Source organism: Fundulus heteroclitus, chromosome 7 (genome assembly GCF_011125445.2).
Source record: "Fundulus heteroclitus isolate FHET01 chromosome 7, MU-UCD_Fhet_4.1, whole genome shotgun sequence".
Taxonomy (NCBI): domain Eukaryota; kingdom Metazoa; phylum Chordata; class Actinopteri; order Cyprinodontiformes; family Fundulidae; genus Fundulus; species Fundulus heteroclitus.
Genome location: NC_046367.1, coordinates 21,581,802 through 21,608,848, shown reverse-complemented (window position 1 = coordinate 21,608,848; position 27,047 = coordinate 21,581,802). Strand labels below are relative to the sequence as shown.

At 40.7% G+C, this 27,047-nt stretch overlaps 1 protein-coding gene across 1 annotated transcript in view; it reads right to left on the bottom strand.

Moving 5' to 3' along the window:
- The window catches only part of LOC105934894 (collagen, type IV, alpha 1), a 60,478-nt gene that overhangs the window by 1,944 nt on the left and 31,487 nt on the right, over positions 1-27,047 (bottom strand). Inside the window, exons 8-51 of the mRNA XM_021322820.2 lie at positions 26,924-26,950; positions 26,769-26,843; positions 26,594-26,656; positions 26,470-26,505; positions 26,342-26,380; positions 23,382-23,465; positions 23,244-23,279; positions 23,098-23,157; positions 22,924-22,959; positions 22,781-22,825; positions 22,644-22,676; positions 21,486-21,546; positions 21,313-21,348; positions 20,741-20,887; positions 20,572-20,655; positions 20,312-20,395; positions 18,124-18,194; positions 17,798-17,989; positions 15,649-15,817; positions 15,482-15,574; positions 15,230-15,334; positions 15,008-15,105; positions 13,349-13,499; positions 13,130-13,243; positions 11,983-12,150; positions 8,717-8,806; positions 8,476-8,628; positions 8,298-8,396; positions 8,093-8,182; positions 7,546-7,685; positions 6,283-6,409; positions 6,103-6,183; positions 5,615-5,713; positions 3,622-3,672; positions 3,345-3,530; positions 3,125-3,258; positions 2,939-3,011; positions 2,545-2,616; positions 2,314-2,442; positions 2,094-2,192; positions 1,796-2,008; positions 1,529-1,706; positions 1,327-1,441; positions 545-717 (exon numbers count right to left, since the gene is read on the bottom strand). Coding sequence (XP_021178495.2) covers positions 545-717; positions 1,327-1,441; positions 1,529-1,706; positions 1,796-2,008; positions 2,094-2,192; positions 2,314-2,442; positions 2,545-2,616; positions 2,939-3,011; positions 3,125-3,258; positions 3,345-3,530; positions 3,622-3,672; positions 5,615-5,713; positions 6,103-6,183; positions 6,283-6,409; positions 7,546-7,685; positions 8,093-8,182; positions 8,298-8,396; positions 8,476-8,628; positions 8,717-8,806; positions 11,983-12,150; positions 13,130-13,243; positions 13,349-13,499; positions 15,008-15,105; positions 15,230-15,334; positions 15,482-15,574; positions 15,649-15,817; positions 17,798-17,989; positions 18,124-18,194; positions 20,312-20,395; positions 20,572-20,655; positions 20,741-20,887; positions 21,313-21,348; positions 21,486-21,546; positions 22,644-22,676; positions 22,781-22,825; positions 22,924-22,959; positions 23,098-23,157; positions 23,244-23,279; positions 23,382-23,465; positions 26,342-26,380; positions 26,470-26,505; positions 26,594-26,656; positions 26,769-26,843; positions 26,924-26,950 — 4,409 coding nt within the window. The remainder of the gene's footprint in view (positions 1-544; positions 718-1,326; positions 1,442-1,528; positions 1,707-1,795; positions 2,009-2,093; positions 2,193-2,313; positions 2,443-2,544; positions 2,617-2,938; positions 3,012-3,124; positions 3,259-3,344; positions 3,531-3,621; positions 3,673-5,614; positions 5,714-6,102; positions 6,184-6,282; positions 6,410-7,545; positions 7,686-8,092; positions 8,183-8,297; positions 8,397-8,475; positions 8,629-8,716; positions 8,807-11,982; positions 12,151-13,129; positions 13,244-13,348; positions 13,500-15,007; positions 15,106-15,229; positions 15,335-15,481; positions 15,575-15,648; positions 15,818-17,797; positions 17,990-18,123; positions 18,195-20,311; positions 20,396-20,571; positions 20,656-20,740; positions 20,888-21,312; positions 21,349-21,485; positions 21,547-22,643; positions 22,677-22,780; positions 22,826-22,923; positions 22,960-23,097; positions 23,158-23,243; positions 23,280-23,381; positions 23,466-26,341; positions 26,381-26,469; positions 26,506-26,593; positions 26,657-26,768; positions 26,844-26,923; positions 26,951-27,047) is intronic.

Below are 27,047 nucleotides of genomic sequence, written 5' to 3'. Positions count from 1 at the left end.
TGACGTCACACGTAGCAAGCGTCCTCAGTGTTTGCAGAAGTAAACATGGATTATAATGCTGGCGCGCATTTTGCGGTCATTAATTTATTTTCTAACCGGAGCTTTCCCTCCATTGACTGCTCTTCTTATTGTAGTCCGCTATAGGTGTTGTCTTTCTTCCCGCTTCTGCATAGCAGGAAGCAGAATAGTGACGTTTGTCGAGTATCGGTGACGTACAGGTCGGATAAATGTGACCCGGCCGTACAGACACAGGTTGCATTTGAAAAGATAAGATACGTATCGGATTCAGGACCACATATCCAAGTGGCCTGGGTCGCATTTGAAAAAATCCGATCTGTGTTGTTCAGACTGTCATAAAAAGATCAGATCCAGGTCGCATATGGGCAAAAAAAATGTGAATTGGGTCACTTCAGGCTGCAGTGTGAACGTAGCCATAGTGGGCGAGAATACAAACATCATAAAGCCATCAAAAGTAAACTTTTCAAGTTTTTAACTTTTCTGACAATAAAAGAAAAAACACAAAAAAAAAAAACATTTGTCTTACGTAAACATCTCGTCCGTCTCGATGGTTGCGAGCCAGAAGCTGTAGGAGTTGGCATAATAGTTGCAGGTTCCTCGACCGTGACATTCAATGAACGGAGCGCTGCGAAACTCCTCCAGACAGGAACCAGGAGAGGCCAAAGCCTGACCTGAACCCTCGGCACCGGCACTGGTGTGCTACATAAAAACACACGACGCAATGCAGATGAGATCAGGATCACATGGTTCTACTGTTATCATTAAGAAAACTGTAGCTGAGATTTTTGTTCTTGATTTTGCCTTGATTCGAATATTTTTTTTGCAAAACACTACATGAAAAACAAACGTAAGGACACCAGGTAGATAAAATAAGAAATTAGAAGAATAATTTTTTTTGCCATTTTTGATGTGATCAAAGTGTAATTTTATACAGATCCAAATGTCACAGAGTGAGGAGTCTACATGGAAACATTTTTCATGTGTAGTAGTTTGAAGTATATTTTATTCATAGTTATTTTTCCTATATACACAGAGACATATATTTGCTTTTTAATTTGTGTCATGGGAACAACATGATCAAATTACTTTCTTTTCTTACATTTTAACTCTAACCTGTGTCATACTAATAATGTTAAGTCTGCTCCCTTTGAGTACATGTACGGTTGAGAGTTTTAACACCCACAGAGAACAGAAACGTCGCCTCGTTATCCAGCATGAGAAGGCCATGCATAGCACTCTTTGTATGCAACCTATTTCAAATTGTAAGTGCACCAAGATCATCTCGTGTTTTAAACCAAATGAATTTACCATGACAAAGGAGTAGCCAATCCACAGAGAGTCCCAGCCTTGAGGGCAGGGCGGGATCCTGATTGTCTGACTGTGGACCGCGATCACCATGGCCGGAGCTTCACACACAACACACCTGCACACAGGTGAGAAGATCAAAATGGGTGGTGGGTGTGCTGCGTGGCATTGGGAAAGCCCAGTGGGGGCAGAGTTGGAAACAAACCTGCTGATGAAGGGTTTGATGCTGTCCCCGGTGATCGGCGCCATGCTCATGGGCATTGGCTCCGGTGAGGTCAGCCAGTAGGAGTAATCGTTGCGGGACGCGAAGTTGCACACGTTGTTGATGTTGCAGAACAGGAAGGGCATGGGGCTGAACTTTCGGAGACAGCTGCCTGCCGTACCTAAAATGAAAAAACAAGACGAGCTTTGAACAGGCTGCTCCTCTGTTTCTCCACGCGCCTCCTCTCTTTCCCATTTTCCTGTTTCCTACCCAGGTCTTGTCCATGGGAGCGCTCGTTGCCTTGCACATAGAGCAAGGAGTATCCTTCGTAGATTATGCTAGTACCCCCAGGACACAGCGGAACCTCCACACTTTGGCTGTGACGCGTTACCAGGAACCCGTGGTCCATGGAAGACGGGCCAGGTGGACCCACTTGGCCTTGAACACCGTCAGGTCCTGGAGGACCCGGGTATCCTCTGGGTCCTGGGTACATACAACAATTCAATACATCGGAGCGAGACAGGACACCACTGAGGGTCTCCATCTTTCATCCCTGTGACCTTCTCACCTTGTGGCCCTGGCACACCAGGGTCTCCTTTGGCTCCCGGCAGACCATCAAATCCATTAATACCGGTTTCACCTTTTGGGCCCGTAATTCCCGTCATACCTGAGGGTAAAAAAAAAAAAAAAAAAAAAAACACACCGATTCCAAAAGTTGAAAAGGAGACAAACTACAGCGAGCATCTTTACAGCATGCTGCTGCTGCAATACAATAGATACGAGCTCACCTTGCTGTCCTTTCTGTCCAGGAAGCCCTGGTGGCCCCTGGGGACCAGGGAAACCCTGATCTCCTGGGAATCCTGTATCTCCTTTGATTAAGATCTGGGGGCCAGGGGGACCAGGGGGGCCGTCGTTACCTTAAAAAAAAAAAACGTTCATTATGGATGAAATAACACCTCTATTATTTTCAAGAACATTTTTAACATGAAAGCATTTAAGGGGCTTTATCTGATGATTACCTTTTACTCCAGGGAATCCTCTGTCACCCGCTTCTCCTTTGAATCCAATCTCACCAAAGACACCCTTTGTTCCTAGAGTTGGTGGACATTTGTGTTTTAAGCCAAAAAAAACTCATCACTTACTCAAACTGAGTCCAGCTTTTTGTTACAGGGCAGCATAGGAGATACGCTAGAAGACTTAAAATACAAGGTTATTCTATCAGAATATTACAAAAAGCAACCTTTGACTGGGGTACATTTAATAAATTAGATTTTTTTTTTTTTTTTGCCACAGTAGTTGCCTAATAAATAAGATCATTCATTGGGGCAAAAATAGTTAACCAGATGGAGTGGAAGTTAAACAGTTAAATTAAACAGGTGAATTGATTTAGGGCAGTTCTGCATGTGGATTTACCTGGGAAGCCAGGAACCCCCTGTAATCCCCGCTCTCCCTTGGTGCCGTCGAGACCCGGGAGACCTGTTGGCCCCTGGATCCATCCCATGCAAACACAAAAATGACTTATTTATGCGGCTCTTATTGGTGTGTGGCAGGTGTCTCTCAGGTAACTAAAAAAAAAAAAAGAAGCAGCAGAAAACATACAGGAGCTCCAGGAGTTCCAGCGTCGCCCTTTTGTCCCGACTCTCCCTGGAAACCCGGCAGACCGGTGTCACCTTTGTCTCCCTTCTGGCCGTCTCTGCCCGGCACTCCAGCTGGTCCCGGTGTTCCTTGGGTACCTTTTTACACAACACGACATATCCTAATGTTTTATTACAGCTGACGCACAGAACCGTTTCACTGGACGTCACGAGTTTCACAATACCTGTTTCTCCAACTGGCCCTCTCTGTCCCGGCTCCCCTTTGGGGCCCTCTAAGGAGATGCCCGGAAGACCTCGGTCTCCTGGCTCCCCCTGTGGTCCCTGAGGACCAGGAAACCCCTTTTCTCCTTGGATACCAGGAACGCCAGAATGACCAGGCATGCCAGGAAGACCCGGGTCACCCTTTTCACCTGGAGAGGCGGAGAACAGGCGGCAGTGTGAAACGCCATCGGCGGATTGTAACGGTGGGATCACAGGAGTCAGTGAGCGACAGATTGGTACCTTTTCCACCGGTAGCTCCAGGTGGTCCAGGAGAGCCTTGACCTGGTAAACCTGCAGAGAGGAGCACACAGAAGTTACGATTTGTGCATTACGGTGTTCTCTGGGATTAAAACGGCAATATGCAATGAAACAGACGAAAGATGAACAAAGTCGTAATAGTTTGATTTGGTCTGAAATGCACAGAATTCTGCTTAATTTTCTGTATCCTAATTACTGACATATTGATTAAAAACTAATCAAGAACATAATTGTGACTCTTTCTTTACCATCCATAAAATTAGGACTTTTTTTATTGAGTAATATGTCAAATACATCTTTAACATATAGCACATGCTTAGTTCAGTAAAAGCAGTGGGACGCTGTAGAGAAGAGTTGCCACGGCAGCTAAAAGCGTTTCATATCCAGCGACCTCTTGTGGACAGATCAGAGATTACAACCTGTGTTGCTCTTGCTTGTTATTTTTCTGACTGTATGCGCCGTCTAAACGTCATGTATGGTGAGAGGTGTTTTAAAATACTGCTCAGATGCCTCTAAGTATCAGTTCCCCTTAAACTTTCCACATATTTAAATGTTACAGCTACAGACCTTAATGCTTCTTGTTGTAATTCCCTCCAGCACAAAGTAGTGCATGATTGTGAAGTTAATGGAAAATAACGCATGGTTTTTGAATTTTTTTTAACACATCCATCTTTCTCTGTAAGACTTTCAGGCTTTACCAGCTGTGCACACTCATTTTTAATTGTAAAAAAAAAAAGCTTAAGCTTAGAGAGCATCTCTGTACAGCAGTTTTCACGTCTTGCCACAGATGCTTAGTTGGATTTATATCTGGATCTTGACTAGGCCATCCTGACACGTGAAAGTGCTTTGATCCAAGCCAACCTACTGTGAAATTCCACCTCAGCCTCAAGCCATACTCAGCCTCTAACGAGTTTAACGAGCCGGATCCATCTTTGCACCCACAATCCCCACAGCATTATAGCGCCACCACCGTGTTTCACAGAGAGGATGGTGGATTCTTTTTTGGCTTTCATTTTTTTACTGGAGGCCAAAAAAGTAGAAACAGGTCTCATGTGAACAGCACTGTTTCTTCTTCCACATGCTTGCTGTTTCTCCTACATGACTTGCAGCAAACTGGAACAGAACCTCTTACAGCAGCTTTCAACAGTGGCTTTCTTCCTCACACTCTATTATAAAGGCCAGATTTACAGAGTGCCACACTAGTAGTTGTGATCAATTGATATTTAATAGATTACCCTGTCTGAGCTGTGGATCTTTGCAGCTCCTCCAAAGCACCCATGGAGCTCCTGCATACTTCTGAGGGTAACAACCACCTTACCCAGCCTGTCGGTCTAGGCAGACGGTCATGCCATCGGTTGGTTTGTAGCTGTGCCATACCGTGTTCTCCTTTGTCTTCCTAACGTTAGTCTGTTTGCTAACACTCGCTAACAAACCCCTGAGGCCAGCTGGATTGAAACTAAGAGTGAATTAAACACACAAGGATTACATTTAGTTTTTTTATGGAACTTCTGCAGAAGATTGGTTGGATTGTTTTTTTAATGACTATAGGGAGTGAATACAAATACACACCTCACATTTCACTTTTTTATTTCCAAGATCCGTGTGTCATTTACCTTCAGCGCCAGTGCAGCAACAGGAAACGTCTTATTTAACAGACTGAAAAAAAGTCCTTGGTCGGTGTTTGACTCTTAATCAACTGTTTATGTTGGTGGTATTAAATGTACCCGTCACTCCAGAAATACTCAGATTATGACAGATTATAAATTGTGACTCAGCTCCACCACAAGTCTACTCGGTAACCGTGTTAACATGGATGCAAATGCAGTGACAGCACGGTGACAGAGCATCAACGTCAACACCTCTTTTACCAAAATTTGACTTTAGGCTGCAAATACTTTGCTAACCCACAATTCTGCTAAATTAAAAAATGTTTTTAACATTATGTGTAGGAAAGGAACAGTTAAGAGAGACTAACCTGGGTCTCCCCTCTCCCCGGAGAATCCAGGGATGCCGTCCTTTCCAGGCTCACCCTTCTCTCCACGAGCACCAGGAGGTCCCTGCATGCCACCATCGCCTGAAGAAAAACAAATGCAATTTGTGTCATTTTGTGGTTTCTTTGGCTTATAAACAGGAACATTTACTGTCCTCATTCCACTGCTGTTCAGAACATGATCTCCTTTCACTGATCTTAACATTTTGCTTTCTTAAAACTTGTAATTCAACTTCAGAACAACTTTCCTTCATTTGAGTAGTATGAAGAATGGGGAGGATGGACAAAAACATGCAATTTATTTTAGGCTGGTCTAGGATATTACAGAATCATTAAAGTAAACTGGAGGTCAAATTTCTCAGACAAAACTGTTTTCACACAAAAAATACAACAAAATGTTTAAAACATATGACAAATCACTTTAAATGAACATTACGCTCACTCTGGCTGAGGAAATAGGAACCCCCACATACCAGGACGGCCATCGCGACCAGGCTCTCCAGCAGATCCAGGTAGTCCAGGGATGCCCTTCTCTCCCGGCCTGCCTGACTGACCTATGCAAAACAGAGACACAATCCAGAGTAAGCACACACCTTAAAAACAGCTTTATTATGGTGGGTAACAATGAGGAGAGAGTCCGTTTAACATCTCACCTGGATACCCAGCGCTTCCTTTGTCACCCTTTGGTCCTTGCAGTCCAGGTTTGCCAGGCATTCCCTCTGGACCCTTCTCACCCTTGTCTCCAGGGGGCCCTGGAGATCCTTTGTCACCTGTCAGGCCCTGGGAGAATGAGATTAAGAGGAAAGTTAGTAATAGATAGATAGTAAAACCTAAAGTATCTCTTAGTCTATACATTTTAAAAAAAGGCAAATTGCAAAAATAGAGACAGGCTTCCATGCACTAGGCTAAGATGAATCAGTAGAAGTATCTGGTTAAGTGTAGTGATAAACACTTAATTGATTTCCCCTCCACAAAACAGTGGCACCACCATGTTTGACAACGGGGATTTGCTAACGTTGCCATCACACATAGCATTTTGCAAGTCGGGTAAACCGTTTGGTTTTCCTTCATCCTGACCAAATTACCTTCTTCCACATGTTGCTGTGTGGCAAAATGTAACCACATGTTCTTGTGGTTTTAATCCTTGTACTTTTCAGTATTTGTTGAGTGCATGACTAACAGCTGTCCTGTCAGCTCTCCCACCTAAAAATAGAATCCCTGCAGCTCCTCCAGAGTCACCATGGGCATCTTAGCCTCTCTCTGGTTATTGCTCTCCTAACCTGACCTGATGAAGATATTTTTGGAGATATCACCGAGATGTTCAGAGTCCACAATGTTGTTTTTAACAACTGAATCCTACTTTCCTTCTTTACAACTTCATGCCTGACCTGTCTGTTGTGTTCATTCATGTCCATGAAGCCGTTTGTCCACTAATGATTTCTAAAAACAGCCTCAGAAGCTTCTGCAGTACAGATGGGTTTATGGTGTTATTCAATGATTCAATTTGGTGTTTTTGTTTAGCTAAGTAGTCACATTGGAGTTTATCTAGGGGTATCACAGTAAAAGGGATCTGAATGCAAATAAGCAGTGTCTTGGATATTTCGGTGAGAAATGTAAAAAATCTTCTCTCCCAATTCAGAATAATCATACTCCTGTTTTTGGTCTACCTCATGAAATCTCATTAAAATACATGACAGTTTGCTGTTGTAACCTGACACAATAGGAAAAAGCTGATAATAAGTGAATACTTTTGCTTCAAACTCTACAAAATGTAAATCAACACACATTTCGTCGATTTCACAGATTTGTTGTTACGTCAAGAAAGTTACTGCCCTTTGGTACTGGGCTTGTTCAGATCATGTCATAGAACTAGACGTTTAATGAGAAGAGTTACTAATTTCATCCAGAGGGGTTACCTTTGTTCCCGGAATTCCCGGAAGACCGATACCTGGTTCACCGGGTTGCCCCTGTTCTCCCTTTGCACCGTCGGTCCCTCTGAACCCAGGATGACCCGGTGTACCAATGTCTCCTTTGGACCCCTTTGGACCAGATGGACCTGCACAATCACATATTAAAAGCAAAACAAGTTGACTTTACACGTTATCAATCTGAAAGTGAAGTGAAGCTTGCAATGCTGCAGGCAATGCAAGATTGAAATATACTGCAATAGATTCAAAACTTTGACATTAGTTCATATGAATTTAGCAAATGTAAGTAACATCATCCACAAAAGAATATTAAAGAATACCTGGATATGTACATACACGCGCTATTGGAGTGGTGCGTAAGTGAACCACTATGGTGTATATATTCAGAGATCTTGCAAGACAGATTATACATGCAAGTTGTATTTACATGAATTTCTAAAAAATTTTCGTTGCTGTGTATGTGCAAAAACATACATCTATACACACAGTGGCATGCTTGTGAGTTCAATTTTAGTTGTTTTTTTTATGCATCTACCTGGTATTCCCATCTCTCCCACACTGCCTTTGGGTCCAGGTGGTCCCATAGTACCAGGATCTCCAGGATTACCAGGATCTCCTTTCTGACCTGGGGAACAACAGTACCGTCGAAAACAATTACAGCCACATATATAGAAATCCCGTCTGTAAAAGAAAATCTGCAATAAAACTAAGTGAAGCCGTGCAAGTCAATTATAGGTTACCTGGCTGGCCAGGTGATCCAGGTGCGCCGTCTTTGCCAGCCATTCCAGGAACTCCTTGAAGGCCAGGGTCGCCCCTCCCTCCAGCTGATCCAGGTTCACCTTGTGGAGAATTTACATTGAAATAGGTGTTAAAAGAATAAAAAGACAAAGAGAAATGCCTGTGTTGCTCAGTTTATACCTGGGTCTCCAGTGTCTCCCTTGTCTCCTTTCATGTGCTCCATATCATATTGAGTCAGGTTTCCAGGGGGACCTTCAGGACCTGGTTCTCCCCTGTCGCCTTTCTGTCCTTCTTCCCCGGATTCTCCTCTTAGTCCCGTAACACCAGGATCACCTAGGAGGAATTGTCACACTTGAGTGCTGCTAAGAAAACCAAAAGAAGAACGAGAACCCATTTATAATTATTATCTTCTATGCCTCACCTCTCAGACCAGGGGATCCAGGTTCTCCTGGTGGTCCGGGAAATCCTGGGGTTCCTGGAATTCCCATAACCCCCATTTCACCCTTGGGACCTACAGCAGATACAGAAAAACACAATGTTGAATGACCACAAGTACAACTTATGGAGGGTTAATGACCTGGAGATGCTCAGAAATGTTAGCACCTTATGGCTATGAAACCAGCATCAATTCCAATAGATACACATGGAAAAAGTCTGGGACTCTGAGGGATTGTAGTCAGGTGTTTGATCAGCCAATTATACCAAAAAGGTGCTGATGCTCATCAATGTCACACGTAGGTTAAAACAGTTATTAACTGAATCTGAAAAAGTTGCACCGGAGGCTAAAACCTGGGTGAGGATAAATCCAATCTCTGCTACCAAGCTGAGGTTGTAGAACACTGTTTTAAGTTACCGGTCGTCCACTATGGCAAGACTGAGCATAGCAACAAGATAGTTATAAATGCAAGACCGTCTCCAAACAAATATTTCAAAGCAGACTTGTGTTTCAATATGTGCTGTTCAAGCTCTTTTGAAAAAGCACAAAAATGGAAAACGAAACGGGCAACGTTGAGGATCGTAGATGCTGTGGACGGCCAAGAAAACGGAAGATGTCCAGCTGTGTTGTCAACTCCCAACTGATGGAAAACAATGGGTACGCCCAGGTACACCCATCTAAGGTCTGGGGAAGTCACTAAGCAGTAGTCTTCATGGAAGAGTTGCTGCCAAAAAGCCCCACCTCTGACAGGGGTACAAGGCCAAGCAACTCCACTGTGCATGAAAACATAGGAACCAGGGTACAGACAAAATGACAACCCTTGCTCTGGACTGATGGCTGGTGCAGATTTAATTTTATTTGCCGAAGGGCTGGAGAGAAGTAGAATAATAAGTGTCTGCAGGCAACAGGTGGAGGTTCCTTGAACGTCCAGGGCTGCATTTCCCACAAATGGACTTCGAGATTTGGTGGAGAATGTCAAGAAACACAGGCAGATACTGGTACTGGTACTTTAACACCATCAGGAAGGTGTGTGATTGGCCCCAAATGTATTCTGCAGCAGGACAATGACCCCAAAAAACTATCTTCAGCGTAAAGAAGGACAAGAAGTCCAGGAAGTGACTTCACACAGATCCCTGATCTCGACATAATCAAGTGTGTCTGGGATTACATGAAGGGACAGAAGGATTTGAGGAAGCCGACGCATACAGAGGAACCATGGATAGTTCTCAGTTTTTGAAGGTCCTGGGCAGGTAGGTTCTCTTAAATGTTTAGGGAAAACCTACCAGCCCAGGACCTTCAAAAACTGTGTGGCCGTGTACCTATAAGAATTTATGCTGCCTTGAAGGGAAAGGGTGGTCACACCAAATATCGATTTGAATTGGATATGCCTTCTCGTCAAGCACTGTATGTGGTTGATTGATGAAAGCTAAATAATTAACACTGATTGTTAAAAGTATTCTTAGTTTACAACATTTCTTCATACCTAATTAAAACTTTTGCAAAGTATTCGTGTGTGTGTTTCAATCTTTTAATCGTCTGGCTTTCTATTGAGTTAACTTTTTTTTTTTCAAAGAAGAGATTTCCATGTTTTGTAGGTTTAGTATTTATTAAAAGCAAAAAAAGAAAATAAAACAAAAGCACCTTATGATAAAAGACTAAAACGTTAGGGACAAAAAAGGTCAAATTAAACTAATACCCCAAAAACAAGTCTACTATGAATAATCTTAACAACAACATTTACTCACTGCTGATTAACTATAGTACTGACACCACCTCTTCCAAACGGTATCGGTACAGTTCATTTGGTCCACACCATAGTGCGATACTGAGGTGACGTCTACACAAAAGAACTACACTACGTACAAGGGGTGGGGGGGGGAGGGAGGGAATGAACCGGAGTTGTTTTAAACAGACTAAACACCTCAATTGTGAAAACACCCTTAGAAGCCAAGAAGAGAGTTATTTCTGTTGTTTAATCTGGATTTTTACAACCTATTTAAATTAAGGAGTACACATCAGTTTTACATCAGAACCTGCCCAGGACAAGAAGAATCTAATCCCATGTACTGAGGACTGAGAATCTTCACCAGCACAAGGAGAATTTAGGTCCGACACATACTGTTGTGGCCCGTGAAACTGGCTGTGTCGCCACAGCTATGAGGTTTCCTAACCGCCATCTTGTTGGCTTAGAAACATATCTGGACATAGACTACTACTTCTGATGGCTATAGAGGACACTTTAAGACAAAGCAGTGGCTGAGGTCTTCACCCCCAGAGGTTTAGATGTCTGGAGGTTCTTTACTTTCTATTCAGAACCAAGTGATGAGCTTGGAAAAAGTAACATACAGCTTAATCTCCAAGATGTGAGAAACAGAAAAACTCTTCAGACTTTCACTTAAAGATGGATAACTTAGCCTAGTGGACAATGCAAACAAAAAATATGACTCAACTGAGGTCCAAACAGGACGATCAGTTCTGAGTTGGACTAAAAGTCCTGGCTCTGTTGTCATAGCGGACTAATCAGCCAATCAGAAGTGTGTTAAGGTGTTATTACAACAACAAATTCTTGGGGCACAAAGTATTACATTACCAAATTTGAACTTTACAGCATCTGCGAGACAGAGGTCGTGCAGATGCAGAATATCAACACTGTTGTTTTTCATGACAGCAGTAACTTTTATGTAACTAAAACGTGACCGTTGTTGTTCAGAAGGTCAAAAACAAGACCCATTGTTTTGAAAGAGTTCATGCTGTTAAGTAAGCTGCTCTAATGGCTAATTTAAGGGATAATTTTGGCTAAACCACCGTGGAAGAGCGCATGTGAACAGCGTTTTTGGAGATGAGAGGTCGAAATGCAAAATTCGATTCACACTACAATTGGGACTTAACATTTTATGACAGAAGCTTTAATGAATCTAGTGGAGCTGCTACCTTTCAGTGACTGGTGGTATTGTGATTTAAGCAGAGCAATAACCAGCCAAAAATCAACAGTTGTGTGCACCTAGAAGAAAATATCTTATCACTTAGAAGAGAAGTATGGTCTTTTACAAAGTATGGCTGGTTGTTATGATTCTGGCCTGTCTGCTGTCGTCAAGCCTTATTCACCCCACCTGCACGCCTGCTTCTCCACTGCAGCCACCTCATTCTATACACCTGTTTCAGGCTCCTTATGAGCTCACCACAGACAGCAGGACAGACCAACATTTTAATAATGTAATAGCTCATTGAGCACTTCCGGTTTATTCACTCACCGTTGTAGCCAATTAGCCCATCTCGCCCTGGCGAGCCTGGTAGACCTGGAAATCCTTTGACACCTGGGACTCCTGGGACGCCAGTGGTCCCTTTATCTCCTTGAGGCCCCGGCATATCGAGACCCGGAGGGCCGGGGTAGCCCCTTTCTCCTTTTATACCTTCTCTACCTGTTTAAAGCATATGCAAAGTCACAAAGGATCCAATATATGCACTAAAGGCCGGATACACCTATTTCAAGATGAAATCTAAGCATAAATTAGAGTGAACTTATATAAATAGGTATTTTTGTCATTTTAAGTATAGTAGCAGCCTCATTAAAGGAGCAATAAACTAAATGTTATCATTTTAGACAGAACAAAGGGTATATTTTTGAATGGATTATAGTATGACTCTACACAGCATCTCTCTGTGTTATTCTCCAGTCTCTTATTCACTTTGCCGGGTCGGCCACACATGCATGTACGCGCATGTGAACAGCTGCCACTCAAGGCTTAGCCCCTCCCTCCCCATCAAATGCCACAACTGCATTCACCCGCAGACGATTGGGACCCATTATTGCCACAAAAAAACAGCGGTCTTTGGCAAAGAAGTTGTGAGATAAGGAAAGAGACAAAACGAGGATCAACATTGGCCTCAGGCTTCCAAGGTGGGGAGCATTTTGATTCCCGAAGCAGCTCCAGTTTGACTTGCTAGCTTTTCTCCTCCGCACAGGTGAGGAACAGCATGAAGTCAAAAGTTTATTTTTGTTGGTGTTACAGTCTTGATAGACTTATATTGCTATGTTGATTTGATTAAATGTAATGCTACAATTGTGACATTTGGTTAATCGTTGAAGTTGGACCAATGATGGGCCAGCTTAGCTAACACAGTTAGCATTGTTTAATGCAGCCTGGCGAGATTGTGAGCTAATAACTGGTGCTTAGACTGTAGTGGTAGTGAAAGGCGTGGCTTGCCTCACATCTTGCTTTGGTCCACAGACAATGCTGAACAGCCAGCCAGTGATGAAATTTTGCTTATTGCTCCTTTAAAGTTCTGACTCTGACAAAGTAAATGAAACGAGCCAAAATGCAGTTTTTTTTTCCTAATCTACCATGACTAAATACCTTCAATGAACAGAAAACCTGGCTTATGTGCTCAGTTGCTCACCATAAGGTCCTGGCTGTCCACGTGGTCCTTGAGGTCCTTGTGGTCCAGGCAAGCCTTTCCCTGGAGCACCTGGTTGACCAATCTGACCAGGTGGTCCTGGGCGTCCAACATCACCTTTATTTGAATTAAAAGAAAAAAGTTTTATTCACATTAGGCTCACAACATCAACTAAATACAACAAAGCTTAACTGATGTTTTTTTTCAGCTTTCTCTTCCTACCTTTAAAGCCCTGAGGTCCCGGTGGTCCTGTCTGTCCATTTGGTCCAGGAATACCTGGGAAACCCACGGCACCCTTGTCTCCCGGGAAACCAGTGATTCCTGGGTTGCCCTGTGACCCTTTTGGGCCTGGAAGACCTCGTCCAGGTTCACCCTGAAGTGTTTGGACAAAGGAACTGTTAAAAGTCTAAAAATTATTTACCATCACAGGAAAGAAAATCTCCAAGCTTATTGTTTCAATAATAAAACAATATCACGGATGATGTAGGTGATTAAATGGTTTCAATGTACAGCTTCATGATGATGCATTTAATTTCTCGGTATAATGCATAACTTTTTCATCTTTGCAAAGCTTTACTGTGTAATCTGAGGCTCCGTTCACACTGCAGGTCTTGGTACTTAATTTTAGATTTTTTTTTTTGCAGAAATCACATTTTTTGAGGTGGTTGTTCATATTACTATTGAATGTGACTGCCATCATATGCTAATAATTCATACTCCACTTTAAAAGTGATTGGTGTGTCAGGGAACCTGTAATTTATAACCCATTACTTTCACTCCTGAAGTATTCATGGAACGTGAAACAGAGGCCAATGTTCCTTCACCCTTCTTCAAAATGGGGAAAAAGAGAGAACATGGCATTTAAGTAAGAGAAATTTTACACCCTCTCAAACTTTTAAAAGTAAAAAAAAAAAAAAAAACATTTTCAGCTTGGCTCATCCAACACAAATGTCCGAAAACTAGAGGATAAGTAAAGCTTTCAGCCCACACCAACAATTACCCTGTAGATAGCAGCAATAGGGCTACTTACACCAAGAGCAAAGTTATTATATTTTGAATTAGTATTTTTCTAATGCATCAAACTAACATATTATCGAGAAATTACTGAAGTCATAAGTCAAGGTAATTCACCTAGTTTTTAAAGGATTTGGGTGTCTAAAAACTTAATAATCGACAATTCAGTGTTTTCCTTGGGCATAAATATGACTTGATCCCAAATTGTATTTCTCCTTGTTTCTTTTTAACATAGCAAAGGCAAGACAACATTTCATTTTAGGAAGCAGGATGCAGGTTGAGCTTCATTAATCAGGTAATGGTAGCAATAAATTATAAAATAATAAAATAGACTAAATAAATGTTTCCTTAGCTACAGTCAAATGTAACCATTTTGATTAACTGGAACAGGAGCCAAGTTGATCTTTCAGGTTAGTTGTAAAGAAAAATCTATATAAAGATTTCTTAAAGTATGCTCTGTCCAATTTTAGAGAACTACTACTACTACTACTACTACTACTACTACTACTACTACTACTACTAATAATAATAATAATAATAATAATAATAATAATAATAATAATAATAATAATAATAATAATAAATATAATTTATACTGCACTTTCCATCAAAAGATCTCAAAGTACTACAGGTAAAAAAGCATAAAAAAAGCTATTTTAGAAGAAAGAAAAAAAAACATCTAAAGAACTGCAGCAAAGGTTCTTCACAACAAGCATTTCTTTGAAGGGTTTTGTGCACATCTTTACCAGAGGGTATGAATTCCACTGTTTATAGGCAGACCAGCCTTGATCTTGGTAGAGTTGCATATATTGTTTTTTTTAACATCCAATTAAGTTAAAGCACCAATACATGTTTATAAATACATACTTTTTGTCCAGGAGGACCAGCTTTTCCTGTTAAGCCATCCTGCCCCGGTCTTCCTGGCTCTCCAGGTAATCCTTGGGTTCCAGGGATCCCACTGATTCCTAGAAACGTATAAAATAAATATTTTCTCAGGATTCCTTTTAAATTCCCACAGTCGACAGGATCCCTATGCATACTTTTAGTGTAGTGTTGGGGTTTTGGGGATTTTCGGGTCATGTAACTCACCTTTAGCACCCGTTGGGCCTGGAAATCCAATTCCAGGTAGTCCTTGTTCGCCCTTTTCTCCAGGAACACCAGGCACACCTTGGTCACCTGGTAGACCTATTTCACCTGCAAGAAAAAACATTGTGCATGATTCGTTTAACAAAGATCAGTGACCTGATTGAGATCCAAGAATCACAGATAAAAAAAAATAAAACAAAGTTAAAGTGAATGACTTCAAATAAATATACGACGACAAAGCCGTTATTTATTCACCTTGAAATCCTGGGATGCCAGTAGCTCCTCGTGGTCCAGGTGGCCCCTGGGGTCCAGGAGTGCTAAAACTTTTACCTGACTCTCCTTTTGGACCTATTACAAAGTAAGATGTTCAGTAAGATGCAGCTAAAGTTGAATTTGATGAACAGCGATTATTTAATGGTTACCAGGTCGTCCTGGAGCTCCTGGGGTGCCTGGCCTTCCCGGGCTGCCTTTCTCTCCAGGATCACCTGGTCGGCCAAACCCTGGCATACCAGGGGGGCCCCTTTCTCCAGGAGGCCCACTAAGACCAGTCTCCCCCTCTGGTCCACGGTCACCTTTAATACCCTCTCTGGCCTAGGAGAACGATAGGAGAAACACAATGAACGTAGATTTTTAAAGTAACATTTTCCCAATAAATAATGCAAATACTTTAAGTAAATGTAAATGAAACTTAATCAAATGGCAGTTACATAATGTAAATGGTCCAACTTTTTAAGCAAATTAGCTTCTTGGGGACTTTTTTTCTTAAGTCTAAAGTAGTTTTCTTTCACCCCTGATTATGGGTTATAAAGCTACGAAGTGACAAATGCCAGTGACACTGACAGTAACCCTAACCCAAACAAAGGTGGTGAGGATAGGGAAACTCACATCTGCCCAACTGAGCGTCAACAAAGAAACACCACAGGGTTGTGTCCTCAGCTCTGCTCTCTTCACCCTATTCCACCCCACAAACATGGTGGTGAAGTTTGCAGACAACACCACTCTAGTGGGTCTCATTTCCAACAATGATGAGACCCACTACAGAGAGGAGGTCCACAATCTGACACAGTGGTGGTCCAGGAACAACCTGATCCTGAACACCAGCAAGACCAAGGAGGTCATAGTGCACTGCAGGAGGTCCAGGAGGACTGAACACGCTCCTCTCTGCATACAGGTGGAGGTGGTGGAGCGTGTGGACAGCATTAAGTTCCTGGGCATTCACATTTATTCTGACCTCTCCTGGAGTGTGAACACCTCCCACCTGGTGAAGAAGGCCCAACAACGGCTCTTCTTCCTCAGGAAACTGAAACGGTCTGGACTTTCTTCTCAGGTGCCAATACATTTTTTAAGAGCTACAATCAAAAGCATCTTGCATCTCAGCATAACAGTGAGGTATGGGAGCTGCACAGCACAGGAGAAGAAGGATTTAGCATGGGTGGTGAGGTCAGCCCAGGAGACTGTAGGACGCCAACTATAAGATCTAAACACGGTTTATGTTACAGGAGTCCAGAAAAGGGCCAGACGTATAGCCGCAGATCCCACCTACCCGGTCAATCCACTGTTTGTCCCACTTCCATCGGGTAAACGATTGAGAAAAATTAAATAAAAAAACTTTGATTTTTTTATTTAGATATAAAAACAGCTTCTTTCCAAAAGCTGTGAGGGCAATTGTCCCCTGCTGAAAATCAAATCAAATAAACCTCCAGCTCAGTTTACATGTTTACAAGCATACTACTAGTTCCAGAGGCACTATATCCGATTGAGAATTATTAACACTGTCTCTCATATGCTGATGATTACTCGCATACTTTTAGCTTCTCAGAGAGTGTTTGTTTGGTTCAAATATACAGTTCTGAGTATATTTGAAAATGAATAATTCGGTCTTTAATATTTATGTTGGGAAAGTTGCCTCAATAAAGAAACGAAGCCTGACTACAAACATGTTGATATGCTTACCTTTTTACACTGCTGTTTAAAATCCTTGTAAATATTAAGCACCAAATAAAATCTTGAAGGATGTGTATATGACGTGTGTATACGAACACATACACACACCCACACACCCACATATATATTTTCTTACAGTAAATAATTATATATACAGTAAACATATATTTTTTTTTTTTTCTTGCAGTAAACATTTTTTTTCTTACAGTAAACATATATTTTTTTTCCTACAGTATATATATATTTGGATAGAAGTAAGATTAAGAATACATTTCAAATTAATACTTTATGATTTTTAACTTAAAAAAGTAAAAAATACAGGATAGATGGGAAAAGGACATTCAAGGGTGTGTAAACTGGAACAAGTGATTCAAAATGTATTTATGAGCAACTGAAGTGTAATTCTTAATAACAGAATGTGATGATGGAAACGATAAAGAAAATTGTGATCGAAAAAATTATCAATAGATTAGTTGACTATTAAAATAATCATTAGTTGCGGCCCTAGTGGACAGCAGCAAAGGCAGTCTGTTAACTTGAAGTGATATCTGATTATGAATGTAAATGAAAAAAAGATTTACATGTTTAAGTGTGGGATAGACTGCTGATTTAACTGGGCCGACTTACAGGTTCTCCTTTGAGGCCCGGTTGACCTGGGAGTCCGTCTCTCCCCGGCTGGCCATCCTTGCCTGGTTGTCCCTGTAACCCAGGACGTCCAGGAAAACCCTTCTCCCCCTTATAACCAGGTGCTATGTAAATGTCTCCAGGTTCACCTACGGCACCAGGTTCCCCCATTAATCCTGGAGATCCTGGAGAACCCTGCACAAAAAGTATATATACGGTGGTAAACATTACTTTCGGTTTAAATAAAAGTTCTGAAGTAGTATTTCTTAATCTCTGGGGCTCTGTGCAGCTGTTTAATCATTGATATGCAGATTCTGTTTTATACGTACAGGTGTTCCAGGTTCTCCAGGTGGCCCAGAACTACCCTTTTCTCCTTTGCCTCCAACTGGACCTGGGTGGCCTGTCAAACAAAACAGGGCAGTGGGTTAAAAACTCTTTACACGTACAAATCTCTAAGAGCAAAATCAAAACGACTTTTAACATTAGTTGAAGTCAGACACAAAACAAAAACCCCATCTTAAAAAAATTTAATTAACTCTAGTTATGCATAAAAACTGTTTAAATTGTTCCCAGTCTATACTGATATATACTGTTAAACAGAGTCAAAATCAGCTTTAATTGACCAGTTTGTGGACACAAACAAGGAGTTTGACTTTAGTTTCACTTTGCTTTCAATGAAGAAACAGTCTTATGCTGGTGAAGATTCTCAGTCATCCAGGTCATGGTCATTCCAAAAAAGTAAAAAAAATAAATAAAAACAACTGGACTTTTTTCCGAAGTTTGAAGATCTTTCGCTTCCTATCCAGAAAGCTTTCTGGATTAGCAGAAAATTATGCCTCTGAAACATCCATCTCTTTGCTTTTCTCTCATTCAGTGCGTCTGTGTTCATTTTGTCACTCTGCTCTGTCCTCTCAATCACTTTGTCAGTCGTGACAGATGGTCAGTCACACTGAGCCTGATTCTGCTGGAGGTTACTTCCTGTTATAGAGGAGTTTTCCTCTCCACTGTCGCTACATGCATGCTCGGCTTGAGGGATTGCTGCAAAGCCATCGGCAAAACAGACGACTGTCCACAGTGGCTCTACGCCCGTCCTGGAGGAGTGAATGCTGCAAGGCAATGACTTGATGCTACCTGCTGGGAATAGCAGGTAGATAAATCTTTTTTTAACCAATCTGTCTAAATGACTTGATTGAATTTGACTTTGTAACATGCCTTGAGATGGCATGTGTTGTGAATTGGTGCTGTATGAAGAAATTGAATTAAATTGAAGCTCTTTATGATTATTCTATAATGTTTCACTGAGAGAAGTGAGTTACTAAAATAAACATTTTAATAATATTCTAATTTATTGAATATACCAGGGCATATATCTTTTCAATAACACAATCGTTTTAAGGTAAACAGAACTTGTATGCTTTTGACTTATTTGGAAAACGAATTCCTTCCTGGGGATTCAGCTCCAAACTCTGCTGACTCAGCTGTTTTAACTGGGAGAGGACCTCTCCTCCAGACAGGGCATTGTCTTAGCTACTTGATGGAGAGCACAAGGACAAAAGGCATGCTCCAGGATTCTCAGTGGGAGAGCAACTTCTGCTTTTCAAAAAGCAATTGCAAGCCTCCAGTTCCTTTAAAGGCCACTCAAAGCCTTCCTGCAGCAGACCAGCGCCTTCTTCTTTTCAGTTCAACCAGGAACACAAGACTGGATTGCATTTTATGTCCAGCAGGACAATTTCACCTATGCGTGGACTCAGAAAACATAGAAAAATATGTTAACTGAAGTTCAAAAAGTGTCCAGGTTCCTTCTTCGGGCTACAGACGGGCTAATTGGGCATACACAAAACAAAGTTATAACTTATAACTTTTCTTTTTTATCAACAAGGAGAGAAATGCATCCTTCATACTGGAAGCAAGAATTACTAAGTATAGCATTGCATTAACGATAAGTACATGCCTAAGACTAAGAACCTGATTTTGCTTTGATTTCGAAGTTCTCCATTTTTCCACATAGGTTTTTGGATATGTATGTTAAGATAGGGTCACACATGCCAACAAACCCTCCTTTTTTCCATTTCTGAATCAGAACTGGGTCCCAGAGATATTAAAATGCCCCTCTCTTCCAAAGATTGTCCTCTGTACCCACAAGCTTACACGTTTTCATTGGAGGTTTGTCTGTGTGTTCAACAGATCCCGTAGGGAGCAGTGTGCTACCACACTAAGTAGCACACAGGGAGCAACCTGTGGTCTAGGGCTTTGCTCAGGGACCCAGAGTGACAGACTGAGTCTCAAACCGGCAAGTTTGCAGCCTCTCCACGACTCAAATGCCTCCAAGACAAAAATTCCCTAACCACTAGGCCACCGCTTCCACTGTATTAATGTTGTTTTTGACCATCTTTTGCAATGAGCTCAAAGTCTCTGAGGATGCAGAGCCTCCTCGCCATCACCCTAATCTGAATCAAAGCCTCCTTAAACTTGGACATCCATTGCATCTTTATGCATGTGTGCTCCTGATTCGCCTACCTCGCTCTCCTTTAACGCCTGCAGGGCCAGGTAGTCCAGGTATGCTGGTGCCGTCGCAGCTAACACAGACGTCTCCTTTCTCACCTAGAATTGGGCAAAGTATCATCATTTGAAAACGATGGCATTCCTAAATGAGCCTATTATAACATCGAGCAGCAGCAGTGCTGAATGCCATTAAATACATAAAGACTGTTGGATCAGAGATAAATGCCTTTATTTCTTTATTTTAATAGAAATGGCGCAACATGAGTGATCCTCACCTTTTTGCCCATCTTCCCCTGATAATCCTGGAGGTCCAGGTGGACCAGGGTTTCCTTTCTCCATACGGCACTCATCAGGGTCAGCTACGTGGACATCCACGCACCGATTTAATCATCAAAACATCTGCAGAAGCCTGCTCAAGTAGATGAAGGTGTCACTTAGACTTACGTGCTGGTCCCGGTGGCCCGGGGGGACCGGTGGGGCCTGGTCTTCCCGGTGGTCCAGGAAGAGATTCTCCATCGAAGCCAGTGTCACCCTTCCGCCCCATGTCTCCCTTCTGACCGGGCTCTCCACGAGGACCCTCGATGGCGCGCCCTGCGATGCACAAAAGTCTAGTTAGTGTGCAAAAGCTATTCACAAATTCATAAGTAGCTTTTTTTTATATTCCCTATAAGGTGTTGAGTTGTTCTATGTGAAGATACATCAAAACTAATTGGGAATTAAGCTCCACAGTTAATGATTACATTGACTCCCTATCAAAAGGAAATTTAACATAAACAGTGTGAGATGTTTGCTAATGACATCCAAGCAAAAACAACAACCTTCCAGTCCCAATATTTCCTTTTAAAGCTTTATAAAGGCTTCTATAGTTAAGACCCACTTTTTTTAAGCCAGTTTCACTCAGCTTAACCTGGTTACGTCAAATATTGTTGAACTTCAACAAATCGAAAAGGTAAAATGCACTGAAATGAGGCAAGAGTTGTATCCATGGCAACACCTGTCTACCCATTGCATTTTACCTGGTGGACCGGGCTCTCCCTGAGGACCACGGTAACCTGTGGATTAAAGAGGAATTGAGAAAGGGATGAAAACTGCAGTTAATGTTGATATCACAGATGTCTGTGAGTTTATGGAACAAGATCTGCTTGCTAACGTATCAAATCTTTTTCAGAAAATGATTGCATGTCTATACCTTTTTCTCCTTCCCTCCCGGGGGGACCAGGTGGGCCGGGAAGGCCAGGTGGACCGCCAGCCTACAGCCACATGGTTAGAGAGATGAAGTCATACTTTCACTCTATTATCCTAAATTTCCACTAGACCAGGGATTCCCAAAGTGGGGGTCAGGCACAATATAAGGGGGTTGTGAGATGACATCTCTGAAAACGCTGGAGCAATTAAGCAATAAGTTGATAAACTCAGATATTTCAGGTTTACACAGCTACATTCTGGCCTATATCATAATATTTGATTTTGTGTTGCGGGAAATGTAATTGATCAAAATTCTATGACATTTTTAACACATTTCTGATCTTATTTTCTGGCAGATTTCTGACTTTGCAATGTCAGAGAATGTCCTAGTTTTAATATAACAAATTTCTCTGATATTTATGTCTTTTCAACTTTAGAAAACATCATGCAAATATGTGAAATTAAAGAATTTCTGAGTTACTTTGTGGAAATTTACTCTTCTGTGGCAAACAATTTATTTTCTTTAGTATACGATGACCCAGATACAATTTTTATTATTATGAGAAGAAAGTCATAATATTACCTGAACAAAGACGTAATATCATGAGAATACACAATTGTTTTAAAGTCCTGATACTAATAATAATTTCATGATGATATGCTAAAAGTACTTAGTATTTCCTATTCTGTGAAACCGATACCAAATTACCTCTCTGCACGGTGTTGAGCATCTTACAAACAGGTAATTTGGTCGTCGCAGGCTGCAAAGTTTGGGAACCCCTGTACTCTGTTCTAACTTTTATTGATGACTTACGTCTAAAACTTAATACAGCTCTGAATGCTGTCTGCAACTGAAAAATGACGATGACTCAGTTTATGTGATTGAAGTGACTATATATATATATATATATATATATATATATATATATATATATATATATATATATATATATATATACGTGTCTGTGTGTGTGTGTGTGTGTGTGTGTGTGTGTGTGTGTGTGAAAGGCTTCTTGTTTTGTAAAGTGCCTTGAGAAGTAGTTTGCTGTGCTTTTACACTAATTCAAGCAAATATAGAACAATTATTCCATTACTTATAATGAATGAACAATAAATGAATATAACAGACCAAATAAAAAACCCAAGAAGCAGAATAACTTACATAACCCGGTGGTCCTCTTTCTCCCTTTTCACCCTAAAACCAGATGGAAAAATGTGTCTGTATTTCATAACTCTGTCAAATATAAATATATTGTTAGGTTACGATAAAACAAAAGCTTATTAGCCATGATTAGTTACCGAGAAACCAGGAAAACCAGGAACTCCAGATGAGCCTTTTTCTCCCTGTAGTACAACATGTTGTACATTAATTATGGATAAAAACTATAAAAGAGCGCACCTGTTGAACAGCTTTGCAGGCATATGAGAAATATCAGCATTACCTTTAACCCAGCCTCTCCGTCTTTACCAGGTTTACCCTAAACACAGATAATAAAGGGGATAAACAAGTGATAACACATAAGCTTTGAAATAAGTGTGTACCCTTCTTGGAGGATATCATATAAAGTAACTCCCTTTAGTTATTTGTCATTTTAACACATTTGACTGCAACTCACATTTGGTCCACGTGGGCCTGGTTCACCTTTGATTCCGCGCTGATGAGGGAGACAGACGCCCTAAAAAAAACAGAAAGAAATCAGGGGTTTTATAAAAGGTAAATTATAGAAAACAAGTAGTGATAGAATTATGATAAAATACAAACTTTATCTCCTTTGTCGCCCTTCTGACCTGTGTACCCCTATGGGAATAAAAAAACAAACAGATTCACATTCAAGTAATAACACATATTCTAAAAGTTCATTTTAGACTTTCGGTTTTAAAGCGGTTTTAAAGTGAGTACCCGTGGTCCGGCCACTGTGGTCTGTCCTTCCAATTCATGAAGAGGTCCCGGGGGTCCAGGTGGGCCGGTGAGTCCTCGGTCACCCTGCAAAGAGATAAGACGCTGGAAAATAAATACTGTCCAAGTAATTTTCTTTTTTCAAAAGTTTATTTATTTGTTTTTTTTACAATGTGTTACTAGACATGAGGAAATGGTAATTGGCTTAAGAAAGTCATTGTGGACAGTAATGAGAGATGCACCGACAAACTGGCTGTTGACCCGATTCGGATGATTTTTGTCCTAATCGAACCTCGATCGAGACCAGCTCGTCTAAAAAATACAAGCTTTCTCTGATAGGTAAACAGAACATAAGTAAAAGCTGCTTTGTGACAATGCTATTTGGTGTGGACGCATAATTGATGGAAGAACATTCAATGGCAGCTATTTTCAGAGTTGGTGACGTGTTTAAAAAGGCAAAAGGAAGCACCAAGATGAAAGAAGCTATTTGAGTTTATCCAGGCTGCGACAGAACAAGAGAGGGCAGATCTTTTGGCTGACAATCGGAAAGCAGAACATGTTCCAGAGATGCTCTGTTTCATTGTTTTGAGCAAAGCTGGATCTTAAAATGTCGGCAGCATTTTAGACATCTCAGAGGTAAAGATAACATTTGCTGAGATGTGGCATATGCTCATTTTAAAATTATGGAAGACTTAAAAAATATATTTTGATGGCTGATCTCATATTCTATACTTCTTGAAGAGAAGTCTGAACTGATGAAAATGCGTAACAGCAGGTAGTGTTGTAGTCAAGACCATCTCACCCAAGACAACAAAGATCAGAGCAGGCCCAAGACATCTCTACCAACATAATGTTAGATTATTTTTTTTGAAATGTATGGAAAAAATAAGTTATTTTATTTTCTATGCTAGTAAAGTCTTGATGTAATAGACATGCGTTTTCCAAATGCTTAACCCAAAGAGGTATACCTTTTAAATTGTAATAATTAATATACTTTGTGAGAACTAGAAACTACAATTGACTGTCAAGTTGTACCATAGTCAGAAATAATGCACATGTAAAATTGTGCTTATTTTGTTTTTTAGACTAGAGTAAAAAAAACACTAGAATAATAAACTAGCTGTGAATAAGACACAGCACTCCCGACAGCAAACAGGCAGCTAAAGAAGGGGGTTAGTCATGCAGCAAAGGTCCACAGGTTTGGAATCGGAATCGACTGATTCAAAGACCTGCCACTACGCCACACGTTGTTTTCAATTCAAACTTTAATTTAGACTTTGGCTGTGTTGTACAACACTGAATTTTAAACTATTCATTTATGTATTTTATACTTTTTCTATATTGCAATTTTGAAAGTGGAACACAGGGTTCTCAATGAAGGAGACAAATAATTAAAATAAAATCCAAAAAACAAAAACCAACATATCCTACACTAACATATTTCTTGAATTTGTTTATAGATCATCAATTTGGTCTTCCTTTGCCTGTTGTTGGTGAGTAGATAGTCCACTTCTCCCACTTTTTTTAATAATAATTATCTTTATTGTAATAGCAACGTACATTCCAGTGAAGTTTATTCTCTGCATTTTAACCCATCCCCTTGGGGAGCAGTGGGCTACCACTGTGAGCCGCCCGGGGAGCATTCTGGGGTTAAGGGTCTTGCTCTGGGACTCAGAATGCTGTTGGGAGTTGAACCCAATTTGTTCAGCACTGATCTTCTCAAGTCCTTGAGTCCTTAACTTACGAGTCAACTGTTCCATCATATACATTTTGTTCACAATTGTCAACCAGTCGTCATGTATCGGTATATCTTATTCCATTTTCTCGTTGCTTTTCTACAAGATGCCAACAAAATTTTTAGCAAATATTCATCTTCTCTTCATGCATTAGATATATCAATCAAAGTCTATATATATATACATATATATATATATATATATATATATATATATATATATATATATATATATATATATATATATATATATATATATATATATATATAATTATACCAGAATTTCGACAATAACGAGGTGAGCATCTTTTCCAAAAGTTTCTAATGTTGGGACAAAGCCAAAAAACATGATGGTCAACATTTAAGGCTCCACATTTTCTCCAAAATTAGAAGTCAATACTTCTAATTTTGGGAGCGACAAAGAATCTTATCAAATTCTTCTAACACTGTAATCTCCAAACACGTGACGGAGTAGTTGGCTGCTGGGTTCACCAAATATGGGATGATTTATTATCAGAAATATCCCATTTCAATTTCACATATGAAGTTGTAATCCCTCTTCTCTCCATTAAGGGACAGTATATTGTAGAATTTGCTCAGGATTTCTTTGATTTGTAGATTCCAATTATGAGTCAGATTGTTCTATTTTCAACCAAATTTACATTAATTAATTTCCTTGTCAAAAGAAAAAAACGCCTTTATTTGCAGATATCTAAAAAAAGTCTTAACTATTTAGTTTATATTTCTGCTTAATCTCCTGAAAACTCTTAAAATTACCGTTTGTTATTAGCTTACATAGCACTGTTATTCCACTTGGAACACATTGTTTGAACCTCTGGTGAAGAGAATTAGGGACAAAACACCTACAGTAAGATATCTATTCAAGTAGTCTGAGTTCTTTCTTCTGATTGTATTTTTGCACCAGATTAAACCACAATTTTTGTGTAAACTGAGTGACAGTATCCACCTGCTCCATTATGCACAATTTTAAACCATTTATTAAGTAAAAACAATACAACATCTGACCATCATGCACCTCAATACGCCTTTTGGCTGTTGAAGACAAACACACTGTAATAGTAATGTGTACATATCATTTTTTTCTCATTTTTTTCAGTGACTTTTTTGTGTTCAATATCTTCACAATACTGTCTTTGTAGAAGAATGTTGGAAAATCATACAAGTACAATGTGAGCAAGTCCTGTCGATTAAATCTTAAAGATCTCACCTTCTCTCCTTTTTCGCTCACAAAGGCCAACCTGTCACCCTAGAGACAAATGAAAACAAAGTTGTTGTTGTTGTGTGTGAAATCCTGGACAAATAACCAAGTTGAAAAATGATGGGCACTGTTCTTACTTTCTCTCCTGGAGGCCCAGGTGGTCCAGCATCACCCTGTGAATCAGTCGGAAATGGTTTGAAATGAGTCTTCTTTAGAGATTCAGAATTTTTCCATTACTGCTTTGACTTGTTTGTGGCTCACTTTAAGTCCTGGGTAACCTCGGGGTCCTGGAGGTCCACTTGGTCCAAAGGGTCCGGGTGGTCCCTTGTGGAGACAGACAGGTGGAGGAAGGACACCATTACATTGGTTTCTCTTTCTCTAAACATCCATGGGCACATGCTAGCATTTCCACAAACAAACACACTACAGTACGTACAGGTAGTCCAGGTGTGCCAGGTAACCCTCTGTCTCCTTTAAGGGGGACAATCCCAATCAGACCACCAGGGTCTCCCTATGGAAGGCAAATTAATTAACAGGTTACTGCAGTGGAAGATTTGGGGAGCTATAAGAAGCAAAGGTATAAAAACGTACTTTCATTCCTGGCTGTCCTGGGAGGCCCTAAAAATTACACAAGAGTAAATATAACCAACTTGTCTGAGTAGCTGAAACAAAAACAAAATCCTGTTTCTATAATCTTTGTGTGGAGCTCTGGCTG